We start from the raw sequence: 23,916 nt of genomic DNA on the forward strand, positions 1-23,916 counted from the left end.
CCAATGCCTAAATTGTGATGGTCTCTGTCCTGGGTTCTGGAGATGACTTGCCATGGTCCCAGCTCTCAGGGGGCTCATGATCTAGTGGGGGGAGAGGCAGGCCCCCACCCATCCACCTATGCATCCACGGCAGAAACAGTCACTGGGGGCTGGCTGTGTGCCAGACCCCGGGCTGGGGGGCAAGAGTGAACCACGCAGAGGCCGTGTGGCAGAAAAACAAGCTTTGGTTTTTGATAATAGACCCGGTTTCAAATCTCACCCTGACATCTTATGTGCTGTATGACAAGTTATTTCATTTCTTGGAGCCTCAGTTTCCTCATATGTAAAATGGGGATGATAGTCATAGATAAGCCTGGGTAGCAGGGATAGAAATACCCTCTGTAGAGCCTCACATAGTACCTGGAACTTAGCAGGAACCAGTAACTAGTGGCTCTTTGCTCCCGGCCACAGTGGGTCCAAGGAGCTCATATCCATGTCCCTCTGTGTCTTCTCTGTAGAACAAACTAATCCTAGTGTGACAAGTGTTAAAACAAGGATGGACAGGGGAGAGTGGGGGCAACTAGCTTATGGAGGGTGGTGGGAGGGAGAGAAATTAGGGAAGACTTCCCAGAAGAGGAGGCATCTAAACTAGTCATGAAGGTATGGCGAGAATTAGCTCAGCCAACAAAATTGCACCAGGGTAAGAAGAGGGAGAGTGTGTAGTCAGGGGCCCACGAGTAGTTTGGGGTGGCGAGGGTGTGGGGTGCGGGGTGGTGTCCTGAGAAGTGAGGCTGGAGGGTGGGGTTGGCGGGGCTGAACCTGCAGCCCCACGGCCTGCTGAAGGCAGGGGAGCCACAGGTGACGGTGATTCTGCAAGAGAGGGATGTGATCGGATCAGGAGGCTACAGAGGCCCTGGCTCAGGACTGGGAATGGGCTGTGAGGCCGGGAGGTGAGTGTGGGTGGCTCCCCAAGGTCGGGCCCAGCCATGCCACCCACAGGACCTGATCTAACTCAGGGCCTGTGAGGCCGGGTCGGGGCACCTTGGAGATCCCACTTGGTGGACCTGTCATCCTCAGGCCCAGGACCGGCCCCTGGCTTCTGCCTTCAAGGTAAAGTCACAGCCCGCCCTGGTTATTAAGTCATTAGCTGGGTCTCACACAGCCTCTTCATTATGGGTAATTATGGTGAATCCACTCTGGGTATTAACAAGGAGGAGACCAGCTGCTCTTGGCTGTCAGGCTGCTATAACAGGAAATCCCTCAGCATCCCATGCCTGGGTCTTGGGTGGGGGGACAGTGGCTTCTTCCCCAGCCCCAGCCACTGGACGGGACCCTTGTACTGTGTTTGGAGATTCCACTTTCACCCATTTCCCTGTTGTGTGACTTTGAACATGTGGCTTACCCGTCTGTGCCTCAGTTTCCTCATCCAGCGAGATGATAGTACCAGCCTCATAGGGTTGTGTGAGGGTTAAACTAATGAAGCACTTAATAATACAAACCATCATCATTTTAAATGCTGACATCATCATCATCATGTCGAATAGCTCTGGGAGTTCCCCGAAGGCAGGGTCCTGGTCCCTTCCTCTGTCCCCTGCGTGGGGAGCTCCTGAGACAGGCCCTGTCTCCTTTCTCCCCTCTTCCTTCTCAGTGCAGATGTGCAGTGGTCAGGGGGACTCTGGCCTGTGGCCCAGCCTCCTGCTGTCCTCAGATAAGCTGAGGCAGGGGCCCTGGGAGCTGTGGGGCTGGGGGTTGGGCTTACCCCGGAGTCCTGGTTGAGGGCTGCACGAGGTCAGAGGGGGCTGGGCAGTTGCTGGCCTCTATACAACCACGGCTCGGTCTGTCCACAGCTGTCGATCGTTTCTAGTTGTTCTGGTTGCCGCCCCCCTTTGATTGAAAAAGCCCTAACGAGAGCGAGAGCGCAGAGGTGGCTGGGAGTTGGGAGAAGGGCAGTTATGGCCTCAAGGGCTCCCCTTCCCCCAGGAAAGCAGGCCCGGAGCCCCGCCTGCTTCCCTCTGCCCCTGGGCTCCTGCATCAGAAAATTGGGAGTCCTGGTTATTCTCCTGAGGACAGCTGGGGGAGCATGTGCTTGTGCACACGTGCAGGTGAGCGGGTGTTGTGTTGCCTGTGAGCCCTCTCCGCCCTCTCCTTGGCCAGAGGGCTTCTCCGGCAGCTTTCAGTGGCTGCCCACCCACTCTCCGGGCTGGGGGCTTTGTGGTCTCCCCTGACGGCAGGGTCCACGTCTGGGGTCCCAGCACTTAGTCTGGGGCTGAGCTGCAGATGGGCAAGAGGCCCAGGCTGGTAGGAGGCTTGGCTGCCCCGCCAGGCCGAGTAACCGTGGAGGAGCCTCGCCTGTCCGTGCATTGGACCCCACACGGGCCGAGTGAGGGGATGTGGTCCTATCCCCAGTGTGAGCACCTCAGGGTAGAAGCTTGGCCTCCAAGGTTTCTAGCGGCCTGGCTAAACTCGGCAGGGTGGGGTTCTCTAGATGGGGCCAGGCTGGGCCCTGCAAGGTGGAAAGAGGGCTGGGCTGGGGCTGAGGGTCACCTAGGTGGGGTGTGCGAATGGGGGCACCCGGGCGTCAGGCGTCGCCAGTAAGCACCCTCTGTCTTCTCCTCCCAGGTGTCCTTCTGGACATCCAGCAGCACTTTGGGGTCAAGGACCGAGGCGCCGGCTTGCTGCAGTCAGGTGAGGCCCACCTCCCGCCCTGGCCCCCCTCCCGCTTTCTAATACCTGGTGGGGATTCCCTGCCTGTCTCTTCCCTGGTCCTGACTCACTGGAAGGAGCGTGAGTTTTGTGTCCAAATCCCACAATTGCCACTCACAAAAGGCACCACTTCCCCGAGCCTCTGCTTCTATTCTTGTGAAGCAAAGCAAATAACACCTGCCCTGAGGGGCTGTGGGTGAGATACAGGAATGCAGGCAACCTGGGAATGGCCTCTCAGATGCCAAAACAGGAAACTCCAGCTGGTCAGCCCCAGAGCCTCTCGAAAACCCAGGGCAGGAGCCTGAGAACCTGGGTCCCGGACTAGACCAGGGCTTGAGGTTCTCGGCCCCTCACCCCCCGGGGCCCAGCCTTGGGACTGGTGGGGAGGCAGGGCCCGAGCCCCCCTGGGCCAGGGCAGCGTGGCGGGTGATTAAGCAGTGATTCCAGCCTCTGCCCCTCCCTCCAGGGTCCATGTCAGCCCTGTGGCTGCCCTGCCTCCTGGCCCTCCACTGGCTGTGGCCCTGCCGGCTGTGCCCTCTGCAGGACCCTCAGGCCTGGGCAGAGACTCAGAGCCAGTATTACATCCCAGGGCTGGTTCTGACTCGGCCCTGACCTTGCTGTTTGGCCAGCTCCCTTGGCCCTGATTTCCCCTTGGTCCTGGAGTCCATCTGGCCGTGAGGCCCAGTTAGATGTGGCTGCGAAGGTGCATGGTCTGCATTCCACCCTGGGAACCCCGTCCCCTCCCGGGCTCTCCTGGGAGGGAGGGGCGGAGAGGCTGGCTCTGTCCAGGAACCTGCCTGACCTGTCTGGGTGGCATTCCACCACGCACCCGTGCCAGGCCTCCACGGCCTCCTTGAGCCACAGCCATTCAGCTAGGCTCAGTGCCCATCCTCATTTCCCAGATGGGGCCTCTGGGGCTCAGAGAGGGGAGATGAAAGCTCCAGGGTTCAGCCCGAATACGTGAGAATTAACCGAGCTAGGACTAGGGCTGGGCTGTGCCGTCCAGCTCCTCCTAAGGGCGCCCAGGTCCCTGCCCCCGCAGACATCACCTCCACCCTGGATGTGAGCCCAAGCCCCTCTGCTGGCTCCTCCCCGCCCCCCGCCCCCCTTGCTTGGCCTCCCTGGCTAGGTCAGAGCAAGTCATCCTGCCCTGGGGCCTGGGACAGGTTCCTCCAGCCTCCTGGGTTCCGTGCAATGCAGTGACCAGCACTTACAGCTGGAGAGACAGAGTTCAAGCCGGATGGGAGTGTGGGAGGGACCAGGCTGCCGAGCTGGGGAGGGAAGTGCAGGAGGGAGCCTAGCTGCCCATCCCCCTCCTCCGTGGCCCCTGAGTCACTGGGGACCCAGCCCGAGCCTCATCCCCCTCCTGCTCTTGGCGTTGCTGACTGATCTGCTCTGGCCTCCTCCATTCAACTCCCACTGATCGAGGTCAGGGCCAGTGCAGCTGCCCAGGGAGCGGATGGGAGGGCTGCGAGGGTCATAGCGCTGCCTCAATTATGTCCCAGGCTGTGTCCTTCTTATCCCTGGCGACCTGGCCGGAGGGGGATAAATCACCCACAGCATCACCTTGTTTGAGTCTTCCTCCTACAAGCCCCCTTTGGTCAGCTTCACTTTCCAGATGGAAGGACAGAGGTCAAGAGAGGGGAAATGACTTGTTTAAGGTCTCATGGTGAGAGAGTAGCAGGCCTGGCATTGGGACTTCTGTGTATGAGGTCCTCTTGGCTCGGGATGGGGGCACAGATGGCCGCTGGATTGGTGAGGCTTATCCCAGGTGCCTGAGTGTCTGGCATCTCAGTGTTCTCGGGGTGGGTGCCTCTGGGCCATGGTGAGAGTTCCCAGCACTCTCCGAGACCCTCTAGTCATTACTCTGTGGCCCTCACCCTACCACCTACCCTGGGCACAGCTGGGATGGCTCCCCAGAGTGTCCGTGCCTCTCTGGCCAGCTGAGCCAAGAAGCCAGGTGGGCTAGACCAGGATGTGACTCAGTGGGCTACCAGGCAAGTCACCTAATTGGCCTCGGCCACAGGCACCTGGCTCTTCCCTGGTAAGGTCAGAGCCAGGTGTTGCTGCTTGCCCAGATCAAAGGGCCAGGGCTGACAGCTGGGGTGCCTGCTTATTTGTGGGCACCAGGAGCTGCTGGGCCAGGAGACAGGGTTGGGGGGGGGGTGCGTGGGGTGGCTGAGAGTTCGGCCTGGGCCTGCCCCTGCTGTTTCCCCTCGGGACCAACTCAGGGCTGGGGTTCGTGGCATCACGAGGAAGTGTCAGGATTGGGGGGCGGGGGCAGGGGGAGAGTGGGGACAGAGGAAGAGCCAGCTCAGACTGAAACCAGACAGCGCCTTTGTTTTGGGACTGAGTCTCCTTCTGGCCTTGCTCCCTCCTCACTTTCGCCAGCCTGGCAATATCCTCCCGCTTCGACAGAGACTCAGGTTCTGAAGGCACATCTAGGCAGCCCCCGTGGCTCTCCCCGCAGGACCCTCCTGTTAGAAGGGAGGCCCGAGAACCTCCCTCCCTGAGGCCTCAGTGGCCAACCTAGGGTTTATATTCTGAGCGGAGTTTGAAGGAGGAGTACTTCCCATTCTTCCCGAAGGGGCTCTGAGTCTGGTGGGCTTCCAGGTACCGATGGGGCTGGCTGTTCTGGGTCCTCCCCATCATCCTGCCGGCCTGGGCCTCCATCCTCCCCATCCTGTGGGCAGGGAGGGTGCTCGGGCAGAGCCTGACCCCACCCACCCCACGCCTGCCCGAGCACCCTCCCTGCCCACAGGACGTGGAGGGTGGCGAGTCTCCTCCAAATAACAAGTTGGCCGGATCCGGACTTTGTAAAAATAGCCCTGGTTCAGCCCAGGCTGAAGTGGGGCTGGACGTGTGCTCCAAGGCCACAGTCTGGGGACTCAGGGCTCCCCCAGCGCAGACCTCACCCGCTCCTGCTCCAGGACCACCTTCCAGCAGCTCCGTGGGTTCGGAATGCGGGTGGTCGGGGGGGCTGCCTGCAGGGGCACAGAACTCTCAGCGGGAGTCGTTTCAAGCTTTGGGTGCCGGCCTCCTCGGCAGGCCCACGGGAGAAGGCCTTCAGCCAGCACCGTGAGAGGTGGGTGGCGCCTTAGGGTTGCCGCCCAAGCCCTGTCTCCTTGATGACCTCGTGCCGGCCCTGTGAGGAGGGGCGCACCACCCATCTTGCAGAGGAGGGAGTGAGGCTCAGCCCCAGCTTCTCCGGGTGAGCCAGGGGCTCTGACTCCTCCCACTCGGCCCTCCGCGGCCCTGCCCCCTGCCCTGGCTCCCTGCCGGCGGCTCCATTGTCCCAGACCTGTGGGCTCAGCACACGTGAGCTGACCGAGGGCTTCCCCACACCCCGACCACAGGATGTCCTCGTGCCGGGAAAGCCGGCCCTGCCGAGACCAGGGGTGGGGCAGCCAGTCTGCCCAGAAAGCTCTCCTCCACCAGACAAAGACGGTGGGGTTGTGGGTGCTGAGCCCAGGAAGCTTCTAGGCCGGGTGGTCTTTATTTTCAGCAGAGCTTCCCGCTGGCTGGAGAAGGCTCTGCGCCCCCATCTGGGACATGGGTCACCTGTCCAGGCCTTTGCCTGTGCTGTTCCTTCTTCTTCTTTTTTTTTTTAAAAATTAATTAATTAATTAATTATTTGGCCGCGTTGGGTCTTCATTGCTGCGCGCAGACTTTCTCTAGTTGCAGCGAGTGGCGGCTACTCTTCGTTGCGGTGCAGGGGCTTCTCATTGCGGTGGCTTCTCTTGTTGTGGAGCACAGGCTCTAGGCGCGCAGGCTTCAGTAGTTGTGGCACGCGGGCTCGGTAGTTGTGGCTCGCGGGCTCTAGAGCGCAGGCTCAGTAGTTGTGGCTCACGGGCCTAGTTGCTCCGCGGCATGTGGGATCTTCCCGGACCAGGGCTCAAACCTGTGTCCCCTGCATTGGCAGGTGGATTCTTAACCACTGCGCCACCAGGGAAGCCCCTGTGCTGTTCCTTCTGCCAGGAATTTTTTTCCCTCCAGGCCCTACCTAGCTGTGTTCAGGCCTCTCTGCTGGCCTGTGACAACCCTGAGGGCCGGGAGACGTCCTTTCTCTTGGCTCCCCAGAGCAGAAGGGAGGGCTGGAAAGATGGATTGTGTCTCCCTGCTAACCCTGGGTTCCCTTGTCCCCAAGGGGAAACCCTGAGAGACGAGAGAGTCCAGGGTCGGGAGGGTTGCTGTGTCATCTTGGGCAAGTTCTTCCACCTTCCAGTGGCCCCAGCTGTACAATGGGACAGATGGTAAAACTCAGGTTGGGAGTTGGTGACCTTTGGCGGGACAGGGGTGGGGATGGGGCGTGGCTGTCCCAGCAGGAGTCCATCTGAAGTCCCGGGTGCCTCTGCCCACCCAGAAGAGCAGGCAGAAAGCTAGCGGGGAAAGCACTAGGGGGGCTGCCTTCCGGTTCTGCTGTGGACAGGACGATAGGGATGGACCAGGATGGCTGAGGTCTGGCCGAGGCCTGGCTCACCTCCTTCAGCCCCTCTGCACCCACCCAGCGGGGGCTTGGCCAGTGCTCCTCCTTGAAGGGGGAGAACAGTGTGCTGTGGATCTCCACTGCCCTCTAACTAACACCAAACCTGGTACTAGGGGTTAGGGCCCGATCTCCCTCCGTGGCCTCACCTCCCACTGCTTCCTCTCTATCACCTTCCCAGCCTACAGCCTCACGCGTCTTCCTGCTGTCCCCAACACACACTGAACTTTCTCTGACCTTTGGAACATCAGCTGGGATCTTCCGCCTTCCCAGCCTGGCCGCCTGTGGTGTGATTTAGAGCAAGGACTCTGGAGTCAAATTGGGGTATAAATTCTGGCTTAGCCATACACTAGCTGTGTGATGTCACTCCTTTTAGCCTCTACTGTGCCCTCCATAAGATGAAGATAATAGGGAGAATCAAATGAGATAATCTGTGCTTATGTCCAGGGCACCTCCCTGGGCCTTGTCTATAATAAATGCTCCATAAACGGTAACTGCAATTATTATTAACAATAAGCATTATGCCTCATTAACCATTATACAGTCTTATAAGATTTGTAATTTATATTTTAGTATACTTGATTTTAAGTAGTATCATCGCGGTGAACTCCTATGCAGCCTTCAATGCCCTGCTCTGCCATCACTGCCTCTATGAAGCCTCCCTTCATTGTCTTGGTAGGATTTGGCCCTCCTTGCTGGTTCCCTGGCATTTTAACTCTTTAAGCTGGGCAACCCATGGACAGGGTCTGCTCCTTGGCCAGACAGGGGGGCAACTCCTATTCTGATTCTTTCTGCCCACTCCTCACCTAATACAGACAGGCATAGAGGGAACAATTCTTCCTTCTCCCCGAACATGTGTAAGTCCTGATGAGACTGAAATCTCTTTCCAGCCCATATCCTGGTCTGATCTCAGGCAGGTCCTGGGAGACAGACCCAGCAGGAAAAATTCTTTTTCTAGATATGAGGAAATAATTTCTACCTTGACTGATCTAAACAAGGGCCCAGTGTTGACCAAGGCTGACCCACTCTGGGAAGGGTGTGGCATTAAGCACCTTACATGCATTGTCTCATCCAGTGCTCAGAGCAAGCAGGGAGTTGCTATTTTTATCTTCATTTTTACAGATGAGGAAGTTGGCGCGCTGGAGGTGGCTTAGGTTCATGAGAGTTGATTGTTAAATTTTCAGGAATTGTGTGAGCTGGTTGTTAAGCACAACCGTTATTACAAACTAAATTATATAAACTTACAATTAAACAACATCACAGCATAGCACAGGGAGATCGGCTCGGTGCTTCGCAATGACCTAGAGTGTTGGGATAAGGAGGATGGGAGGGAGGCTCAGGAGGGAGGGGATATGGGGACATGTGTATGCATATGGCTGATTCGCTTTTTTGTGCAACAGAAACTAACACAGTATTGTGAAGCAATTATACAATTATACTTTGTATAATTATACTCCAAAGAGCTATTAAAAAAAAAAAAACCAAAGGTAATAAACACTCAGAATTCATCACCCCCTAATTATTTTGCTACCTTTCACTATTATCTGTGTTCTTAAGGTTATTTATGTCTGTTGGATCTAGGTGGTAGAAATACTCTATGTACAACTCTGTGACTGCATCTGTCTTCCCAGCTCTGATTAGTGACATCACATTGGTAGCTTGAAATCAGACCATGGTGGGAGTATTTGCACCATGAAAACGGGCAAACACTACACATCAGGACTCCCCCCGCCCCCCGCCTCATTTTTGGAGAGCCAGTTGCTAAACATTTATCAGCACACCACTGAATTGAGGGACAGAGAGGTTGTGACCTGCCCAAGGTCACCCAGCTGGGAAGGAATAGAGCTGAATTCAAGACCAGGCACTGCGTCTCTAGTGCCCAGATTTGTGCACCTCTCTGCTGATGCTGCCCGAGGCCCCAGTCACACAGTTGGGATTAAAAGATTGCCCCCCACACCCATACACGCTCACCATCCTGCTCCCTGGGATAAGTGAGGGACAGTCGCGCTGCTCCAGCCCAGCCTGCTCTCACCTCCTTGCCTCCTTCCTCCCCTCCCTGTCTTCTCCTAGGGGCTCAGGTCTGTGAGGGAACAGCCAGAGCCTGTGAATGTTTAGCTTGGCCGGCCGTCTTATCTGCCCACCCGGCCTTTGTCTGGCCATCTGCCCGTCAGCTGTGGGATTGCCTTCCAGGAGCAGGAATCAGGGGCTGCCTCACCGCATGACCTAGCGACTACCCTGCGTTGCTGGACTCTTTATCCCCCCTGGGACCTCGAAGGCCCCTCCCATACTGGTAGTGCCATCCCCACAGGGTCCTCTGAGACTCTGCTGCTCTATTGTTCTGGAAGAACAAAACCAGGTCACATCACTCCTCTGCTCAGCATCCTCTGGTGTTTTCCTTTCTCACCCATAGAAGCCACAGTCACCACAGTGAGCCACAAGGCCCCACCCCATCTGGCCTTTCCCCCAGTGTCCCTCTGCTCCAGCCACTCTGGTCTATTTGTTGTTCCACAAATATGCTAAGCACATTCCTGCCCCAGGGCCTTTGCACTTGCTGTTCTCAACCTACTATTTGCATGATTTGTCTCCTCATCTCCTCCAGGTCTTTGCTGAAATGTCACCTCTGACTTTTCTATTTAAAATTTTAACATCTGTTTTCTTTTTCTCACACACTTTTCCTATCTCCTGTTTCTGCCCTTTTTCCCTCCTTAGCATGTGTCACCCCTTGACATACTATATTTTTTATTTCATTGTTTCTCACGAGAATGAAAACTCCAAGAGTCTAGGAATTTTGGTCTTTGTTGAATGGATGAACGGATGGATGAATGAATGAGTGAACGAATGAATGAATGAACAAATGAATGACAATGTTTCCAAATGTCAGGACAGTCTCTGCAGTCTGCTGGGAGTGAGGGTGGCTGTGTGATCTGGCAGGTATGAGACTGGGGGTTCCAGGTCCAGTTCTGCCCCAATTTGCTGTGTGACCTTGCGTAGGTCCCTTTCCCTCTCTGAACCTCTTTTTCAAGTATAATAAGGAGAGTAGCATGGCAAAGTATAAGGAACACTGGCTCTGGAGTCAGACAGGGAGTCAAGTCCCCACTGGGACATTTACTACCGGTGGGGCCTTAGGCAAGTCACTTCTCTCTGTGTGTCTCCCCATCTGTGAGGTGGGATGGGGGTCGGAAAGGTACACAAGATGCTGTGTGGTGAGCCCCTAGCACAGCCCCTGACAAGTAGAAAATGTTGAATAGTGAATAATCTTTACTCTTTTAAAAAGTACCCGAAGGGCTCACCTGCCACTGGGCGTTGAGGAGGATGGAGTCGTGGAGTCTCCTAACCCAGAGGGCCTGTCCCGCCTCCCCTGGGCCCAGGTCTGGCCGAGGTTGCCCCTCTCGGGCAGCGGCCGCTTCCTCAGCAGGCACTTGGCCTCTCGCTGGGTGGTCTGGGCGGGTGGGCTCAGCCATGAGACCCATGTGCCACACCTGCCGCTCTCCTCTCCCCACGCAGTGTTCATCTGCAGCTTCATGGTGGCTGCGCCCATCTTTGGCTACCTGGGTGACCGCTTCAACAGGAAAGTGATCCTCAGCTGTGGGATTTTCTTCTGGTCGGCCGTCACGTTCTCCAGCTCCTTCATTCCGCAGCAGGTGAGGCCTGCCCGGGCTTTCCACCCGGCATTCCTGCTCATCCCGTCCGTGTGTCCTGGTTCCTCCAGCGGGTGGCAAGTCTGATTGACCTGTCCTAGTCTAGACTGGGGTTCCAGCCTGTTGGGTCCAAGTATGGTGGGATGAGGGGGTCTTTGGGTACTTCTATACACTGGCCCTACCGATTGGGCTTTCCCCTTGCTGGCCTTGAACAGAGGGAATCACAGCCCTGTGTGGCATCCTGACTCTCTCTGAGCTGCTTCTGATTTGGGGAGGATGCAAGGATCAGTGGGGCAAGTCTGGCCAAGGAGTCAGGACCCTTGGGTTCTAGTTCTGGCTCTGCTGTCATCTTGCTGTGTGACCCTAGATACGTCACTACCCTTCTCTAGGCCTCACACAGTTTTCTCTTTGTCCGACCATCAGCCAACTCCCTGGGTCAAAGTCCTAGGGAGACAAACATCAGTTCAGTGTAAGGAAGATCTTTCTTTCTTTTTTTTTTTGGCCACAACGTGTAGCTTGTGGGATGTTAGTTCCCCAACCAGGGATTGAACCCGGGCCCTCAGCAATGAGTGTGGATTCCTAACCACTGGACCGCCAGGGAATTCCCAGGAAAGAAGATGTTTCTCACTTGGCTCCCACAGTTCTGGATTTGAATATCCCAATTCTGTTGCCCACTCAGCTTTGTGATCTGGAGAAACTTAACTTCTCTGAGCCTCAGTTTCCTTATCTTTAATTGGGGATGATACTTCTTAGTATGAAGGGTGGTTGTGAGAAATAATTGAACTCATGAATGTCCAGACCCTGACACATGGCAGGTTTCAACAAATCATTATTTCTGTTCTTTCTTCCAATGAGGAGATATGTTGCTCTGAGAGGTAGTGAGTATCCCGTCACTAGGGGTCTTCAAGCAGAGGACGGACAATCACATGATGGCTACTATAGAGGGAGATAGAGGAAGAAGGGGAGGGACTTCCCTGGTGGCGCAGCAGATGAGAATCCGCCTGCCAATGCAGGGGACACAGGTTCGAGCCCTGGTCCAGGGAGATCCCACATGCCGTGGAGCAACTAAGCCCATGCGCCACAACTACTGAGCCTGTACTTTAGAGCCCGCATGCCGCAACTACTGAGCCCATGTGCCACAACTACTGAGCCTGTACTTTAGAGCCCGCATGCCGCAACTACTGAGCCCATGCGCCACAACTACTGAGCCTGAGCTCTAGAGCCCGCATGCTGCAACTATGAAAGCCGCGCACCTAGAGCCCGTGCTCCGCAACAAGAGAAGCCACCACAATGAGAAACCTGCGCACCACAACGAAGAGTAGCTCCCGCTCGCTGCAACTAGAGAAAGTCTGCACGCAGCAATGAAGACCCAAAGCAGCCAAAAATAAATAAAATTAAATCTTTAAAAAAAAAAAAGAAAAGAAGGGGAGAAGACCAGGATTTGCCTTCAGGGAGCGTTCAGCCTAGGGGACAAAGGAGGAGACCCTGGCCTTGGGAGCACCCAGGCCTGGGGATGGGAAGATGTGACAGGAGCTCCCATGTTCAGAGCCTTCAAGATAAGCAAAGTGCTGAAAGTCCTCACTGAAGAGAGAGCAGTCTCTGACATCCATGTGGTCAGGGAAGACTTCCTGGAGGAGGTGGCAGTTGAGTTGGGCAGGCAAGACAGGGAGGTTAGGCCTCTTGGTGAAGATAGCACAGGCAGAGGGAGCAGCCCCATGGAGGCAGAAATGGTTGAGTGTGTTGGTAGATTGAGGAGGCGAGTGCTTTGGCTGGAAAGGAAGGCAGGGACCAGGTCATGGAGAGCCTTGAATGCCAGGTTGGAAGGCTTGAGCTTTCTCCTGAGGGAAGTGCTGGACCCTGGAAGAGTCTGAAGAAGGGCAATGGTGAGTCAGATTTACACTGATTGAGAGGAGGTTGGAGGTGAGGGCAGAGAGAACTAGCAGGTTTGGGGGATACAAGTTTGCTTCACGGGGCAGCTTCATAGAGAAGGGTCAGGCCAGGTAATAAGCTCCAGGCCTAGGACTTCCCTGGTGGCGTGGTGGTTAAGAATCCACCTGCCAATGCAGGGGACACAGGTTCGAGCCCTGGTCCGGGAAGATCCCACATGCCACGGAGCAACTAAGCCCGTGCGCCACAACTACTGAGCCTGCGCTCTAGAGCCCACGAGCCACAACTACTGAGCCTGCGAGCCACAACTACTGAAGCCCGTGCACCTAGAGCCCGTGCCCTGCAACAAGAGAAGCCACCACAATGAGAAGCCCGCGCACCACAACGAAGAGTAGCCCCTACTAGCCGCAACTAGAGAAAGCCCGCGCGCAGCAATGAAGACCCAACGCAGCCAAAAATAAATTAAAAAAAAAAAACCCCAGGCCTAGAACGTCAGGTAGAGCCTGATGGCCACAGTCAAAAATGGGGACTGGACCAGAAGAAGCTTCTGGACCCCCTCTGGGTCTTGTCCTGCCCCTGACCAGGCCCCTCATCATCTGACCTCTGGGGCTGCTTCTGGGATTGACCAGTGAGTACAGGACCACGATGTCAAGGCTGGGCCCCACTCTGGGTGTGTGGAAGGAAGGGAGAGATGGGGAGAGAAGATGAGCAGAGGCAGAGAGAGAGACAGACGGATCACCCCCAATTAATCTATGAGTTCATTGCAGTCACAATCCGAGTCCCATGGGGGTTTTTGGTGGACCTTGGCAATGTGATTCTGAAGTAAATCTGGCAGAGAAAGTGCCCAGGAACAGCCAAGAACATTGTGAAAACAACAATGAAAGGGCTCTTGTCCTATCCGTTATCAAAACATGGCTTTTCCAATGAAAACAGCGAAGGGATAAACTAAGAGATCAAGGAAATACAGTCCTCCTTTCTATGGGAATTGAGTGGAGGATGAAAGTTGCATCTCAAATAAATGGTTTTGGGAGTATTGACTCTCCATCTGGATGGAAGATAAAGTATGGTCTGTATTTCTAACCATACTTCAAAATAAATCCCAGCTAGGTGAAAGTAAAGTAAAAAGCAAACCATAAAAGTCTAGAACTAGGGCTTCCCTGGTGGCGCAGTGGTTGAGAGTCTGCCTGCCAATGGAGGGGACACGGGTTCAAGCCCTGGTCCGGGAAGATCCCACATGCCGCGGAGCAGCTGGGCCCGTGAGCCACAACTACTGAGCCTGTGCGTCTGGAGCCTGTGCTCCACAACAAGAGAGGCTGCGACAGTGAGAGGCCCGCGCACCGCGATGAGGAGTGGCCCCCGCTTGCCACAACTAGAGAAAGCCCTCGCACAGAAACGAAGACCCAACACAGCCAAAAAAAAAAAAAAAAAATCTAGAACTATAATTCAACAAGAAAAAGACAAACAACCCGGTAGAAAAAATGGGCAAAGGATAGTGACAGGCACTTCCAGGGGAAGATCCCCCAACAGGCAACATATGTAGGAAGAGATGGTTCTCGGCTTCTTGAGTAATCAGGGCACTGCAAATTAAAACAACAGTAAGTTACCATTTCACACCCATCAGATTGGCGGCAATTAAAAAGGCTGACAATACCAAGTGTTATTCAAGCTACTAGTGGGAGTGTAAATTGGTAGAGCCTCTTTGGAGAGCAAAGTGGGGCAGGATTTTGTAAAATTCTGTGTACACCCCACAGCCCAGCCTTCTACTTGGGGGTACATGCCAAAGGGAGAAACTCCAACTCGTGGACACAAAGTGACAGGTGCATGTAAGGACGTTTGCTGCAAGTTTTGTAATAGAAAAAAAAGAAACTAAATGACCTCGACTTGGGGGATGCCCAGATAGAATGGGAGAATGAACTAGATCTATATTAGCCAGCTGAAATGGGTTTCCAAAAGATGAGGGAAAAAAATCAAGTTGTGGGACAAGATGCATGGAATGGTCTTTTTTTTTTTTTTTTTTTAATATTTATTTATTTTACTTTTGGCTGTGTCGGGTGGCACGCACGATCTTCGTTGCGGCACATGGGCTGCTCTCTAGTTGTGGCTCGCGTGCTCAGTAGTTGCGGCATGTGGGCTCCCGTCCCCCAACCAGGGACCGAACCCGCGTCCCCTGCATTGGAAGGTGGATTCTCAACCACCGGACCAGCAGGGAAGTCCCAGGAATGGTCTTTTTATGTTTATTTTTTGAGAGCACACAGGGGACACTAAATGTTGTTCCTTGGTACGTGTATGTGCAGGCAAAGGTAGAGAGGAAGTCGTGACAAATGGACAAAATAGCCAGTTCCTGGGGGAGGAGTGGGGATCAATGGGATCCCTTGTCAAAGAGGTCTTATCTGCCTGCTCTTGTACAGAGGAGAATAAGGAAATCACTCCCATTCTCTTTCTCTTTCTAAAATATAACAAACATAAAAGATAAAAGAATATTTTTGTATCATTCTGGGATGGACTAGCCCTTCTTGAGCAAGATGTGAAATCCAGAAGCCATTAAGGAAAAATCAACAGCTTGGACAGCATCAAATTAAACAACACAAAGCTTCTGTATGATGAAACTCCCCATAAACAAAGTGGAAAGAAAGATGATGGAAAATATTTGTGACCTATCTAATAAATGTCAATTCCCATGATATATAAAACGCTAACAGAAACTAATGCAAGAAAGACAAAGAACCCAACAGAAAAATAGACAAAGGCTGTGGGCTGATGCTTCTCAGGGAAAGAAGCACAGGCAAGGGGCCAGGAGAAGGAAGACTCAGAGATGGAGGGTGAGAGCGAATGAACTATGGAAACGAGAGGCGCAGAGATGGATGGGCAGGACCAGCGACACAGAGAGAGGGCCGGGAAAGAGATGTGCAGAAACAGGGAGACCCGGAGGAGGGCTGGATGTGGGCAATGCTGGCCGGATGGGTGGTCAGGGTGGGGCTGGGGAAAAATGACCAGGCTTGGTTCTCAGGCCCTGGGCAGCTGGGGGGATGGAGGGGCTGGGTCCACATCAAAGGGGTAGAACCACTGGCAGCTGGCACGGCCCCACCCTTCCCAGCGTAGCTGGGCTTTGCTCTTTGATGTGTGCATGGGGGAGGGGCGCTGAGCCCACTGGGCTGCCCTGCCCACTCTCCATTTACACTGAGTCCTCAGTGCCGCCAGGGTCAGCCCAGCTGCCTGGTCAGGGGATGGGACACAGAGTAGGGGCGGCTTGAGGCTCCCAAGATGGGGCCAGAACCCAGGGAGGAAGTCTCCCAACGGGTCGGGGTGGCAGTGGAGACACAGGCTTACGTCCCCCGCCAAACCTACAACTCTCAGCCCCTGAAAGTCCAGCTCCATCCCAGCACTGGGCCAGCTAGACCCAGTCAGACCCACTATTCAGAGGCAGGAACTGAGGCCCAGAGTGGCCTGGGGTGTAGTCCTTGCTGCGGCAGGGGTTGGGCTCCATCCTCTCTCCTGTCTCCTGGGCCCTGCCGCGGGTAGGGAGCAAAGGGGGGAGCAGGGGTGCGCAGGCAGGGGAGCAGGTGCGCCCCCCAGCGCTCTCCGCCCTTCCCCACAGCACTTCTGGCTGCTGGTCCTGTCCCGCGGGCTGGTGGGCATCGGTGAGGCCAGCTACTCTACCATCGCGCCCACCATCATCGGAGACCTCTTCACCAAGAACACGCGCACGCTCATGCTGTCTGTCTTCTACTTCGCCATCCCTCTGGGCAGGTGAGGATCCGGGCCAGGTCCCTTCGGATTTCTGACCACTCCCTCTCCCTGGAGTTTGGCCCTCTGTGACCTAAACGCGTGGGCAGGCAGCCTTGAGAAGCGCCTGGACCAGCTCCCTGGCTGGCTGGGGGGCGGGGGCTGGTGGCCTGCTAGACTGGTGAGTATCCCCTGCCCCTGACGCCCTACCCATCCCTGCCTGACCGTGCCGTCCTCTCTGCAGCGGCCTGGGCTACATCACCGGCTCCAGCGTGAAGCAGGCGGCCGGAGACTGGCACTGGGCCTTGCGGGTAAGGACATCCCCAGACCAGCCGTTGCCCAGGGTCGCCCAGAGATTCAGGGACAGAGCCTCAGCCGCCAGGCTTCCCACCTCGTGGGCCTGGGCTCTTCTCCATTAGTTCACTTTGAGGCGTGAGGGGTGCCAGACTCGCCCCACTCAGGGGCCCCAGTCTGTGAGGACGAAGGAAATTCCACGTTCACGGCGGCACTTCCTGCTTTGAGCTGTGGCACCGTGCTGGGGAGGGGCTGAGACGAGGCCTCTGTGTGAGGGCCCCGGGGTCTGGAGCCACTTCCTGTCCTGCAGGAGGATTCAGCACAAGTCCGCCAAGGCCCCAGGACAGTGCAATCAGAGGAAACAGAGATCCCCAGTCTTGTGAAGGAGAGGAAGCTTAAGACAAAGTGTTTTTTCCTCAAAAGCAGGAAGGAAGCAGCCTCCGTGGAATTTTTTGATGGGGGCGGCGAGTGGAGAGGAACTCCCCAGACCATGGGCTCCCAGGCCTGGTGGGGGTGGGTACAGATTTCCCTGTTCTCATGAGCTGGTGGAGGAACTGGTATATTGGAATCCAGACTCCCGAGATGCGCCCTTTCCATCTGGAGAGAGGCCTGGGGCCTTGGAGAGTCAGTTCTGGACGCTGGGCAAGATGCAGGGAAGGCCCAGAGGGAGTCCCGAGCCTCGTTCTCCTGGAACCCACACGGGCCCCTCCCAAACGATAAGCTACCGGGTGGATCAGCTGGAAGCTTCATGCGCAGCCAGCCCCTTCTCAGTGCCCCCCCACCACCAGGGTGACGAGCTGGCCTGGGAACCTTTCCCAGACCCAGGGAGGGGGGCAAGAGCTGGTATCTGGCTCCCTGTCCCCAGGAACTCTCCTCTCCCAGTCATCATTCCATATGTCTGCCCACCTACCTGTCTTCCTTTCGTTCCATCGATCACCCATCATCCATCACTCGTCACCCATCATCCATCACTCGTCACCCATCCACTCATCCACTCATCCACTCATCCACTCATCCACTCATCCACTCATCCATCCATCCATCCATCCTCCTGTCCTTCCATGTGTTAATTCATCCACCCAGCAATCTATCTATCTATCCATCCATCCATCCATCCATCCATCCATCCATCCATCTCTCTGACTATTCAGCCATCTGTCCTCCCTCCTCCATCCATCTGACCATCCCTCTCTCCCTTTCACTTTCAGTCCTCTCTCCCATCCTGCCCCTGGTCGGCACAGCCCATTTTGAGCCCCATATGCTAGCCTCACCCCCAGTGGCTTGGCCCAGTCAGGAAGGCTGGGCAGATACTAGCCCAGAGGAGGAGCCCAGGGCCCAGAGAAGGCGTGGCTGGCCTGCTCCCCCTTCCAGGTGCAGCAGAGACAAAGACGCCTGGGCCCTGGTGTCCTAACTTGGTGCACCCTGACCCACCAGGTGTCCCCCATCCTGGGCATGATCACAGGAACGCTCATCCTCGTCCTGGTCCCGGCCACTAAGAGAGGCCACGCTGACCAGCTCGGGGGGCAGCTCAAGGCCCGGACGTCATGGCTCCGAGACATGAAGGCCCTGATCCGCAAGTGAGTGCTGCTGGGAGGGGTCCGGTGGGAAGAGGGGGGGGCGCCGAGATGAGAGGACCGCACCTTGCAGGCTGGCCCACGCAGCCCGCTTGGCCGGACTCCCTGTCCACAGTGCCGGGGCCACGAGTGTTTATGATCCCTGAAGCCAGAGCCCTCACCCCCAGAGCCCGTAGGGAAGGCGTTTGAGGCCTTCTGTCCCTGGGGGAAGGAGTGAGGGAGGAAAGCCTGCCTCCTGGGCCCGACCCTGCCAGCTGCGGGGATGCTGGCCCCCGCTCAGTGTTGCTGCCCCGGCCTCTCCCCAGCCGCAGCTACGTCTTCTCCTCCCTGGCCACGTCAGCCGTGTCCTTCGCCACAGGGGCCCTGGGCATGTGGATCCCGCTCTACCTGCACCGCGCCCAAGTCGTGCAGAAGGCGGCAGAGACGTGCAGCAGCCCGCCCTGTGCGGCCAAGGACAGGTGCGGCCAGGCGGGCTCAGTGGGCAGGCGGGGATGGCGGGGTGAGGGAGGCCGCCGGCCCCTCTACCCCGGCCCTGCCCCCTAACCCGTGCCGCACCGTCCTCTGTCTCCGCAGCCTCATCTTCGGGGCCATCACCTGCTTTACGGGTTTTCTCGGGGTGGTCACGGGCGCAGGAGCCACGCGCTGGTGCCGCCTGCGGACCCAGCGGGCTGACCCGCTGGTGTGCGCTGTGGGTATGCTGGGCTCCGCCATCTTCATCTGCCTCATCTTCGTGGCGGCCAAGAGCAGCATCGTGGGGGCCTATGTGAGTGCGGTGGGAGTGCCAGGGTGGCGGGGGAGCTGGGCTCTGGAAGAGGAAATGCAGTCTGACTTGGGCGGGGGACCCCCCCCCCCCACGGGGAGGCTCCAGTCCTCAGTCTGCCCCTGCTCTGGCCAGGGCTGTGGGCCTGGCTTGAAGCCTGTAGCTAATCCACAGATTCCCCGTGAGCCTGACCGCCAGGAGCCGGCGTTGGGGGGGCTTCTGGGGGCTCCCGGCCAGCAGCCAGCAGCCTGGGGCCAGTGGTGGGCAGAGCACCCCCTGATGGTTGCTCTGGTCTCTCCCGGGCAGATCTGCATCTTTGTAGGGGAGACGCTGCTGTTTTCTAACTGGGCCATCACGGCGGACATCCTCATGGTGAGGCAGGCCAAGGTTGCCTCGTGCTGACCGGGGCCTCTCGACCTCTCGGGGCAGATGGGGAGGGTGGGTGAAGGGGTGGGAGAGCCAGCCGGGCTTGTGAGCGGGGAGAGGGGATCAGAGATTTGGGGGTCTGCATCGGGGCAGGGCCTGGAATCAGAGGGTTGAGCAGGCAGAAGGGCAGGATGTGGGGACTGGGTGCGGAGGGCGATGTCTGGAGGCTCCGGTTTGTGGCCGGGAGCCTGGCAGTGCCAGGCTGGCACCAGAGTGGTGCTGTCTGCCAACGCTCCACCCCAGGGTCTGAGCTCCCGTGGACTCTGCCCTCCTGGCTCAGCCTGGGCTCCAGGCGCGCCTGCTCCAGCGCCCGTGGCTGGGTCGGGCAGACAGAGGCCGTCTTCACGGGGCCAACAATGGGCTCCAGACCAGGCGGCCGGGGACAAAGGGCCATCTGAGTGGCAGCAGGGGCTTGTGTCCTTGGGCAGGGACGGGAGCAGCCTGGGAGGAAGCAGGAGGGGGCTGTGGCCTCGATAACAAGCGGCAGTCTGGGGCAGGGGTGGTGGAGGGGGTGCTGACATCTGGTCCTGTCCTCAGGGATCCTCCAAGTCAGGGCCGGGAGAGAGTTGGGAGAAGGGTATGCAGGGCACCGGCGGTGGGGAGGGTGGGAGGTGCCAGGGTGGGCCCTGGGGGCAGGGGGAGGAAGGACTCCTCATGGGGCCACCTTCAGGGCACTTGGGGTTTGGTGCCAGAATGTGGGTCAGCCTAGGAGATCAGCGTCTGCCTGGGCATCGGGCCCCTGCTAGCTCCCCTCCAGGAAGCCTGCCTGGCCCCGCCCGAGCTTCCCTGTGTATGTGCTTCACCTGGGGTGGTCTCCCTCCAACACCGCCCCCCTCACCCAGTCCCTGGCTAAAGGGGTGATGGGCGGGAGGTCTGACTCAGCTCAGTGCCAGGCGGGGGTCACTGCACATGCGGGAGTGAAGGCTGGAGTGCGTTTGCCTGAATCAAGTGCCCTTGGCGGTAGGCAGGACCCCCTCCTCTGCCCCCAGCCCCAGGGGCAGCCCCAGATGCTGACAGGGTTTGGGTCCCAGGGAAATCGTGTCCCATTTTATTAAGTGTCACAGCCAAGTGACTAATTATTCCTGGAAATGGGGCCACGCAATCCAGGTCTTCCCCTCCCCGCCAGTAACTGGGTGCCCCGTGGGCACTGGCTGTTCTCACAGACTGTCTACCAAGGCTGGGGCTCGCACTAGATGAGGAAGCTGCGCTCGGGGGCAAGGGGCTGCCCAGGGCGCCCGCTGACATGGCTGCTGCCCGCCCCCTGCTGCTCTGCCACCAGCCCCTCTGTCTGACCTTGGCCCGCCCAGCTTTAGAGCTGCAGCCCCTGTGGGTCAGGGCCTGCTTGGTCTGGCGGGGGTTCCGGGGGCCCAGCGGCTCTGGCAGTCCGTGCTGGGGGTAAAAGTGGAGGCTCTTCTAGGCAGGATCCTGCTTCACCACCATCACCCATCCCAGCCAGCCCAGGCCTTGGCAGGTCCCCAAGGAGGGGAAACCAAGATGGGTCTTTAGCTTGTAGGGAGGTGAGGGCAAGACTGAGGCCAGGGTTCTGGTCCCAGTGTTGCCACGTGCAATCTCTGTGCCCCCGGGCGTCGGTTTCCCTGTGACCGGTGCACTTGGCTCCCCGCCAAGGGCCAAGTGCAGACACTAAGGCAGCCTGGTCTCAGGAGCCGGGGAGGACCCAGGAGAACAAGTCAAGACACCAGGGCAGGAGTGAGTCTGAGGCCATGGGAGCTTCAGAAGTGTCGTGACCCCTGGGATGAGGCCAGGTGGGCACACCTGACTGCTGGCCTCTGACCTGCTGCCTCTTGCACAGTATGTGGTCATCCCCACCAGACGGGCCACTGCCGTTGCCCTGCAGAGCTTCACGTCCCACCTGCTGGGGGACGCCGGAAGCCCCTACCTCATCGGCTTTGTGAGTACTGGGGGCGGGGGGCGGGTGGGGTGCAGGCCTTTGGGAGGTGGCCCCGCGCTAACACCCACCCCCTCCCCCATCCCATAGATCTCCGACCTGATCCGCCAGAGCACCAAGGACTCCCCGCTCTGGGAGTTCCTGAGCCTGGGCTACGCCCTCATGCTCTGCCCCTTCGTCGTGGTCCTGGGTGGCATGTTCTTCCTGGCCACCGCGCTCTTCTTCCTCAGCGACCGTGCCAAGGCTGAGCAGCAGTGAGTGGGGGGGGGTGAGGGTGGGCCTGCTGCCTGCTGGTGGGTCATCTGGCTGACAAGGTCCCCGCCCTCCAGATGCTGCCTCCATCACAAGAGGGAGCCCATGGTGGCCCCGGGGTTTTTGTGGTGGTTCTAGGTGGGTTTTTCTCCGGAATGAATGGTTTTCAGGGTTGGGGCTCCGCCCCTTCTTTTTCCTCTCATTTTCTGACTTCTTTCTCCTCTCCTCTTTACTCTTCTCTCTCTCTCTCTCCTCTCCCCACTCCTGGGCTCTCCCACCTCCCTCTGGGGCTGACGAGGTCCCTGCCCAGCACATCCGGTCCGCCGGCCCCCGCGATGCGATGCGCCAGAGCAGTGCCCGGGCCAGGCCCCCGCTGATCCGCCACCTTGACCCCCGCCCGTCTCTCCCCCAGGGTGAACCCGCTGGTGATGCCGCCCGCATCTGTGAAAGTCTGAGGCAGTGAGTGTGGGTCGGGGGGCTGGGGGCAAGACTCCTTGTGGAGGGAAGGGGCAGGGTTAGTGGGGGGGGCACTCAGCTCGCCGTGGAGGGGTGTTCTGGAAGCAGGCACAGCTCCTGAGTCACCTCCTGCCTGAGAACATCCCAGCCCTGGCCTTGGTCCTCTTCCTCATGAGATGTTGCCCAAATTGACCAGTGGACCCATGGGAGGGAGGCAGCTCCCCCTTCCTTCCTCAGAAGAGCTGGGGGCATAGGTCAGGGTGGGGACTGGCCAGGAACTCCCTGCTCGGTTCTGGATTCTGTCCTCCCGAATCCTCCTAGAGGTGCCAGGGCCTGACTCCTACTTGGATCTTTCTCTGGGCCTGGCCTCTGGGGGCTGCAGCTTCCCAGCAATACAAAATCCAAGGTCACTGCCCCACGCCTTGGCTCCAGTAGACCCACACCCTTCATGCCACGGGAGCCCAGAGAAAGGCCTGTTCCTCCCAATAGGGAGGATCGTGAAAGAGGGAAGCTCTGGAATGGGCTCCACACCTGACCTCTGACCCCCTCCCTCCAGGTGCCACTGGGACAACGAAGAACCCTTGCTCCTACCTAGCCTGGGAGGTGTCCCCCGGCGCCCTGGCCCCGTAGGGCTGTCCCGAAGCTTTCCGTGTGACCCACAGCTGGGCGCCCACCGGCTCTGGTCTGGGACTGCCGCGTGGCCTTGGCTCCAAGAAGCTGTGTCCTCAACTAACCTGGAAGGCTGTGTGTGCTGGAGCCATACCCTGGGACAGACCCCCAGGCCTGGGTCTGGGGTGCAGGGGCCCTGGGGCCCAGGAGGAAGACAGCCCGCTGTGGGCGTGTGGGGAGAGGCTGGCCTGTCCCCGGCTTGCGTGACCCTGGGGCAGTCTCTGCCCTCCCCAGACCCCGGGGCCCGGGGGCTGGACTTTCCCCCCCAGCTTGCTGGGCAAGGCACTACCTGCAGCTTTGAAGACACGACAACCCCTGGGCTGCACAGAGAAGAGGTGGCCCAAGCCTCAGGGTGGCACTTCCGGCTCTGAGGCTCCCTGAAGGGCCTGGTGTGTGAGGACTACACAGCCTGTCAGCTGGGCCTCTGACCTCGTGGACGTTGGACTCAACCTGGCAGAGCCGGGCACCCACGTTGCTAGGCGCTTCCCAGCCTGGCTGGTCGCTCTGGAGGACGTCTGTTTCTGCTGCCTTGGGCTGGCTGTCAGCCCGGAGATCTCCCAGGTCGGGGACCATCCTGACAGGGAGGTGGCATTACCAGGAGTGAAGGCCCTGGTGGCAGCTACACACCACGTGTGCCCCAGGCTTGAGACCTCTGGGGGTTCCCCATGCCTACAGGGCTCCTTGGATCCACCCTAGCACCCCCGCCCTCCAGAAGCCGGGAACTGACTCTGGCCCCCAGGCTGGGCCCTTTCCAGGGGCAGCGCCCAGGGGACAATTCCCAGAATCTGTGGGGCAGCAGCCAGGGCTCCGGCTGTCAGAGGAAGCAGCCCTCCACTGGGCTTCCTGTCCCAGGGACGAGCCTGGTGGAGACTGAGGCGCGTCGGGACAGGCCAGCACCCAGAGCCACCTCCACGCACACATCAGCTGCTGCTGCCGTTCACACGCAGCCCCGACTCCCCCCACCCAGAGCCACACACCGGGGCGCAGCCGCCAACTTCTCACCAGACCCCAGCTTCCCGGCGGAGCTTATCACGTCCCCTCTGCTCCACACTCCCTCCCGGCACCGTTGCTGGAATCAAGGTGGCCCCGTGTGGCCAGCAGGAGTCCCTAAGAGCCAGCCAGCTTAGTGCGCTCTGCCCACAGTCGACTGGCTGGTGTGGCTTCAA

General features: G+C 58.1%; 1 protein-coding gene across 2 annotated transcripts in view; it reads left to right on the top strand.

Annotated features, from left to right (window-relative positions):
* Positions 1–22,727, top strand: part of SPNS2 (SPNS lysolipid transporter 2, sphingosine-1-phosphate) — a 34,354-nt gene extending 11,627 nt beyond the window's left edge. The window contains exons 2-13 of one of the 2 annotated variants that reach the window (XM_059908391.1): positions 2,599–2,664; positions 10,670–10,806; positions 16,286–16,437; positions 16,658–16,724; positions 18,142–18,284; positions 18,587–18,739; positions 18,855–19,044; positions 19,348–19,413; positions 21,278–21,376; positions 21,464–21,627; positions 22,038–22,084; positions 22,638–22,727. In XM_059908391.1, the coding sequence (XP_059764374.1) occupies positions 2,599–2,664; positions 10,670–10,806; positions 16,286–16,437; positions 16,658–16,724; positions 18,142–18,284; positions 18,587–18,739; positions 18,855–19,044; positions 19,348–19,413; positions 21,278–21,376; positions 21,464–21,627; positions 22,038–22,080 (1,280 nt within the window). In that variant the 3' untranslated portion in view covers positions 22,081–22,084; positions 22,638–22,727. Of the gene's footprint in view, positions 1–2,598; positions 2,665–10,669; positions 10,807–16,285; positions 16,438–16,657; positions 16,725–18,141; positions 18,285–18,586; positions 18,740–18,854; positions 19,045–19,347; positions 19,414–21,277; positions 21,377–21,463; positions 21,628–21,923; positions 22,085–22,637 lie in introns of those variants that run through there. The other variant, XM_059908390.1, reaches the window with a different exon arrangement.
* The last annotated feature ends 1,189 nt before the right edge of the window (positions 22,728–23,916 follow it).

The sequence above is a fragment of the Balaenoptera ricei genome, chromosome 20 (assembly GCF_028023285.1).
Source record: "Balaenoptera ricei isolate mBalRic1 chromosome 20, mBalRic1.hap2, whole genome shotgun sequence".
Taxonomy (NCBI): Eukaryota; Metazoa; Chordata; class Mammalia; order Artiodactyla; family Balaenopteridae; genus Balaenoptera; species Balaenoptera ricei.